At 66.7% G+C, this 4,597-nt stretch overlaps 1 protein-coding gene across 1 annotated transcript in view; it reads left to right on the top strand.

The window, feature by feature from the left end:
- Window positions 1-1,004: 1,004 nt before the first annotated feature.
- LOC311197685 (bactericidal permeability-increasing protein-like) overlaps window positions 1,005-4,597 on the top strand; it is a gene marked incomplete at both ends in the record, with an annotated part of 3,640 nt that continues 47 nt past the window's right edge. The window contains 14 exons of the mRNA XM_084271473.1: window positions 1,005-1,161; window positions 1,321-1,435; window positions 1,520-1,648; window positions 1,748-1,903; window positions 2,034-2,097; window positions 2,220-2,280; window positions 2,428-2,519; window positions 2,615-2,827; window positions 2,949-3,008; window positions 3,394-3,561; window positions 3,711-3,778; window positions 4,042-4,084; window positions 4,294-4,357; window positions 4,443-4,519. Coding sequence (XP_084127599.1) covers window positions 1,005-1,161; window positions 1,321-1,435; window positions 1,520-1,648; window positions 1,748-1,903; window positions 2,034-2,097; window positions 2,220-2,280; window positions 2,428-2,519; window positions 2,615-2,827; window positions 2,949-3,008; window positions 3,394-3,561; window positions 3,711-3,778; window positions 4,042-4,084; window positions 4,294-4,357; window positions 4,443-4,519 — 1,467 coding nt within the window. The remainder of the gene's footprint in view (window positions 1,162-1,320; window positions 1,436-1,519; window positions 1,649-1,747; window positions 1,904-2,033; window positions 2,098-2,219; window positions 2,281-2,427; window positions 2,520-2,614; window positions 2,828-2,948; window positions 3,009-3,393; window positions 3,562-3,710; window positions 3,779-4,041; window positions 4,085-4,293; window positions 4,358-4,442; window positions 4,520-4,597) is intronic.

Raw genomic sequence — 4,597 nt, 5'->3', positions numbered from 1 at the left:
TTGGTGGCACTGGGGTTCCCAGGCAAGAGGGGAGGTGTTCTTGAGGGGGCTGTAAGGTGCGTTATAGGGGGCTCTGGTGCTCTTGAGGGGGCTGTAAGGTGCGTTATAGGGGGCTCTGGTCCCTTTGGTGAGGTTGTCCATGGGTCCTTTGTCCCCCTGTGGTGCTGGGATGGGGCCCTGCCATCCCACAAGAGGGATCCCTGGATCCCTGGTGCTGTGCCCAGGCTGGATCCAAGCAGGCACCTGGCTGAGCCCCTGGCAGCTGTAGCCCCTGGCATCATCCAGCCCGAGGGGCTCTCCCCACGGGGGGACGGTCCCGCCGGCGGCGGGTTTGGGCGCACAGGCAGCTCCTCCCCTGTGGCTGGGGCTTTTTGGAGGGGATTGCACAGTTCTGCTCTCGCTCTGACTGTCCTGACCTTCCCATCACACCGTGGCCCTGGGAGCTGCTGCCGTGCTGCCCTGACCCCCACCGAGGTCTGTGCGCCCCTATGCAAGGTCCCCCAGAGCCCTTCCCAAAGCGGGGACAGCGGCTGGTCCCTGGTGCGAGCAGACTGGTCCCTGTTCCCTCACCCCAGGAACAACCCCCCACATTCCTCTGCTCATCCCAGGTCGGCTGGGTACAGCCAAAGCCCCTTGGGACCCTGGCCCAGCCGGGTCCCTGCATGTCCCCACATCAGCCCCATATCCCCCCCGCCATGAGGAGCCCTGGCCAGTGCCCCCCAGCTCCCACGCTCCCCCAGGGCGGGGATCCAGCTGTGGGGCGGCACGGGACCCGGCCTTTCTCTGCTCCCATGAAGGGTACGAGTGGGAAAGAGCTGGGGAACTGGCTTCCCCTTTGAGTCACGCGTTGGGCAAGGCCGGGCTTTCAGCGGCGAGAGTGGCGCGGTGGCCCTTGCGTGTGCTCGGGGGGCTGATGTCACCTTGGCTCCCTGTCCCCGATATAAGTCCTGGCTGGGCTGGGATGTGGGGACAGGGTCTCTGCAGCGCCTGGGCGTCCCACAGCCATGTCCTCTGCTCCAGCCTCCAGGTCCAGGCACCATCCCCAGGGCACACCGTGGCGGGCATGGCTCTGCCTCCTGCTCCTGCTGACTCCCTGCGTGCCCGTGGCCGGCACCAACCCTGGCATCAGGGCCCGGCTGACCCGGAGTGCACTGGAATTCGGTGAGTCCACCTGGGGGGAACTAGGCAGGGGGTGGAGGGGGACCATGTCCAGACTACCTGGGATGGGGGATGGAAGGGTCTTCTAGATCCACCTGCTCACCCCACCAGCTGCCCAGCCCCTCCCCTGGCACCTTTCCCCAAATCCCTGCTCTACCCCAGGTCGGCGCTTCGGGCTGGAGCAGCTCCAGTCGCTGCTGCAGAAGGAGCACGAGCTGAACCTGAGGGGCTCCTACGTCAGGCCACTCCTGGGCACATTGAGCTACGCCGTACCCCGGTAAGAGCTGCCTGTGGGGTCCCTGTCCCCAAACTGGCCGTGCCCCGGGCACAGCCACGAGCCCAAACCGCCCGTGTCGTGCAGGATCCGCGTCCACGAGCTGCAGATGAATGACTCTGCCCTGGGCTTTGTTGAGGACGTGGGGCTGGAGCTGACCTTGCAGCGCGCCCGCATCCGGCTCAGCGCCGACTGGGAAGCCCAGATGGGTGCACTGTGAGTCCTTACCTGCGTGGGGCACAGGGCTGGGGACCTGAGCAGCTCGGGGTGGCTCGGGGACACCGCCATTGCCACGCTCACCCGCTCTGTCCCCAGACAGGACAAAGGTTCCATCGAGGTCCAGATGGATGACCTGGCCATGGAGGTGGTGCTGGGGCTGAGCGTGGATGGGGACGGCCGCCCCGTGGTGTGGAACAGCAGCTGTGACGCCCACGGCACCCACCTGCACATGGAGTTTCACAGTGGACACAGGTATTGCTGGGACCCCCGTTCCCCTCCTGTCCCCAACATGCAGGGACTCCTCGATGCCCCCAGCTGGGGCGGTGGCAAGGGGAGGCTGGGGTGCTGTAGGGTGGTCTGAGGACCCTGCTCTGCCCCACAGCTGGCTCTACAACCTGCTGGCACCGCTGCTCCAGAGATCCCTGCGGAAGGAGCTGAACAAGCAGGTGGGTGCTCAGCCCCTGTGCCATGGGCTGTTGGCGTGCCTGTCCCATCCCCCCCCATGATGGGCTCAGTGGGTGGCTTGGGGACTCCCAACCGTGCTCTTACTGACACCTTGTTCTTCCAGCTCTGCCTTGAGCTCCGCAGGGGCATCTTGAAGCTGGAGGCTGCCCTAAAGCAAATGGAAGGTGGGTGAGGGGACTGTGACCGGGGCAGGAGGGGATTGGGCAGGGGGGGAGCTGTGCAGGGACCCAGTGCCCGGTGTGGTCTGTGGGACCAGGGCTGTGGGAGGCGGTCAGTGGTCCCACTCCCCCGTGTCCCCTGTGTCCCTGCAGTGTGCACTCAGCTGGACCGCTTTGTCACGCTGGACCACTCCCTGCTGGGGCCACTGGCCATCACCGCCCAGCACGGGGACGTCGCCCTCAAGGTACCACTGTCCATCTGCCCCTGGGCTGGGTCTGGGAACCAGGAGCCGGAGAGCTGGGCTGAGCCTCACGTCCATCTGTCCGTCTGTCTGTGCAGGGGGAGTTCTTCAGGGCAGGCATGTGCCAGCAGGGACCCTCCTCTCCGGTGCCGGTGGCACTGCCCGTGGTGCTGCCCGATGCTCTGCCCGCGGCTCTGCGTGCGGCGCAGGAGCCCATGCTGCTGCTGGCCGTCTCCCAGCTCGTCGCCAACTCAGCTGCCTCCACGTACTTCAGGGCTGGGGCCCTGAGCAGGAACATCTCCAGCAGCATGGTAGGGGCGGCTCCGGCCGCAGCTGCCCCGCTGGGGTGTCCCCACTGTGCCCTGGGGGGTCCCCACTGTGCCCACCGGTGCCTGGTGGCACCAGCAGCCTGACCCCTCTGCTGCCTTCCAGCTCCCGCGGCGCTTCCCCCTCCAGCTGACTACCAAGAGCATCGGGGTCTTCTCCCCACAGGTGGGCACGGGTGGGATGGGATGCAAGGGGGATGAGGCACAGGGTGGGACTCAGGAGTGGGACACGGGATGAAGCATGAGCTGGGGTGCAGGAGGGATGGGATGCAGGGGGGATGGGATATGGGATGAGTCACAGGTAGAATGGGATGTTGGGAGGGGTGGGAGATGGGGTGGCACACGGGCAGGATGGGACACAGGAGGGATGGGAGGCAGGGGGGACGGGATGCAGGATGGGACATGGACAAATGGACTTTGGGCAAGGCAGGAGGCAGTGCCCACCCTGCACCCAGCCCAGTGATGGGGCACACGGGCCAGTGGTGGGAGCCAGGGCTGGTGCTGGTGGTACCAGGGTGGGTCTGTGCCAGCCCAGCCCTCTCCCCCCGCAGCTGCAGGAGCTCTACCCCGACCAGCCCATGGAGCTGCACCTCTCAGCCCGCCAGCAGCCCCTGCTCTCCTGCCACCCCACCGCCCTGCACGGGGCCCTCTTCACCTCTGCTGAGGCCTTCGTGGTGCTGCCCAACGCCACCCGTGTCCCTGCTTTTCTGCTGAACATCGTGAGTGTCCGGTGCTGCCACAGCACAGGGTCAGGGCCTGACCCCGGGGGCTTGGCTGGGACCTGCCTGCGCTCCTGGCTGTGGTGGCACTGGGAGCTGTGGGGCTGCAGACCCTGCCCTGCTCCTTCCAACATCTCTTCTTGCTGCAGGACGCCAATGTGACCGGGAAGCCAACCATCACCGGGAACAGGCTTGGGGGCACCGTGAGCCTGACAGGGTGAGTCCCCAGCCCTGGCCTGGATGTCCCCAGGGAGCTCCCTCCCTTCTCCACCTCTGGTCATCGGTGTCCCTGGGCGCCGTGTCCCTTGTTTGGAGCCCATCCTGCCCCCTGCTCTCATCCATACCTGCTGCCCCGGCACTGGTACCCCGGATCCCCTCTGCCAGGCTCCCAGCCTGGCTGTGGAGCTCAGCCTGTCCCTGCCCAGGGAGGGGACAGTCCATGTCCCCATGCCCAGTGCGCACCCTGATTTGTCCCTCCAGGCTCAGCGTGACACAGGTGGCATCACACGTGGGCCCAGTGGAGGTGAGTGGCTGTGCTGAGGGCACGATGGGGCAGCTGAGGGGAGCCTTGGGCTCTGCATCTCCCTGAGGGCAGGGTCTGGGGGTGCTGTGGACCCCATGCAAGGCCAGCAGTGATGTCTGCTTCTGCAGGCAGGGGAGCAGAGCCCTGCCTGCCCCTCAGCCCCCCTCTGCCTGCCCCGTGCTGGGCTCAGGGGGCTGCTTGTCCTGCAGGTGAAGAAGCTGGAGACCCTGCTGAAATTTGGGCTGTGGCTTTTCGGGGTGCCCTGGGCAAACAGTGAGTGTGGTCCCCATCCTGTGCCCTCTGCCCCACCCTGGCTGCCCCAGGGCCATCCTCCCCCATTGCTCTGCTGTCCCCACAGAGCGGCTCCGAGCCGGCATCCCCCTGCCTGCCCTGCACGGCCTCAGCCTGCACAACGCCCGGCTCTCGCTGCAGGAGGTGGGTGCTGCCACTGCTCCCTCACCCTGGTGCCCCCCACCCCATTCTCTGCCCTCCCCCCTCCTCACACCATCTCCC

Source organism: Gallinula chloropus, assembly GCF_964237585.1.
Source record: "Gallinula chloropus genome assembly, chromosome: 16".
NCBI lineage: Eukaryota > Metazoa > Chordata > Aves > Gruiformes > Rallidae > Gallinula > Gallinula chloropus.
This window is presented reverse-complemented; position numbering and strand designations above follow the sequence as displayed.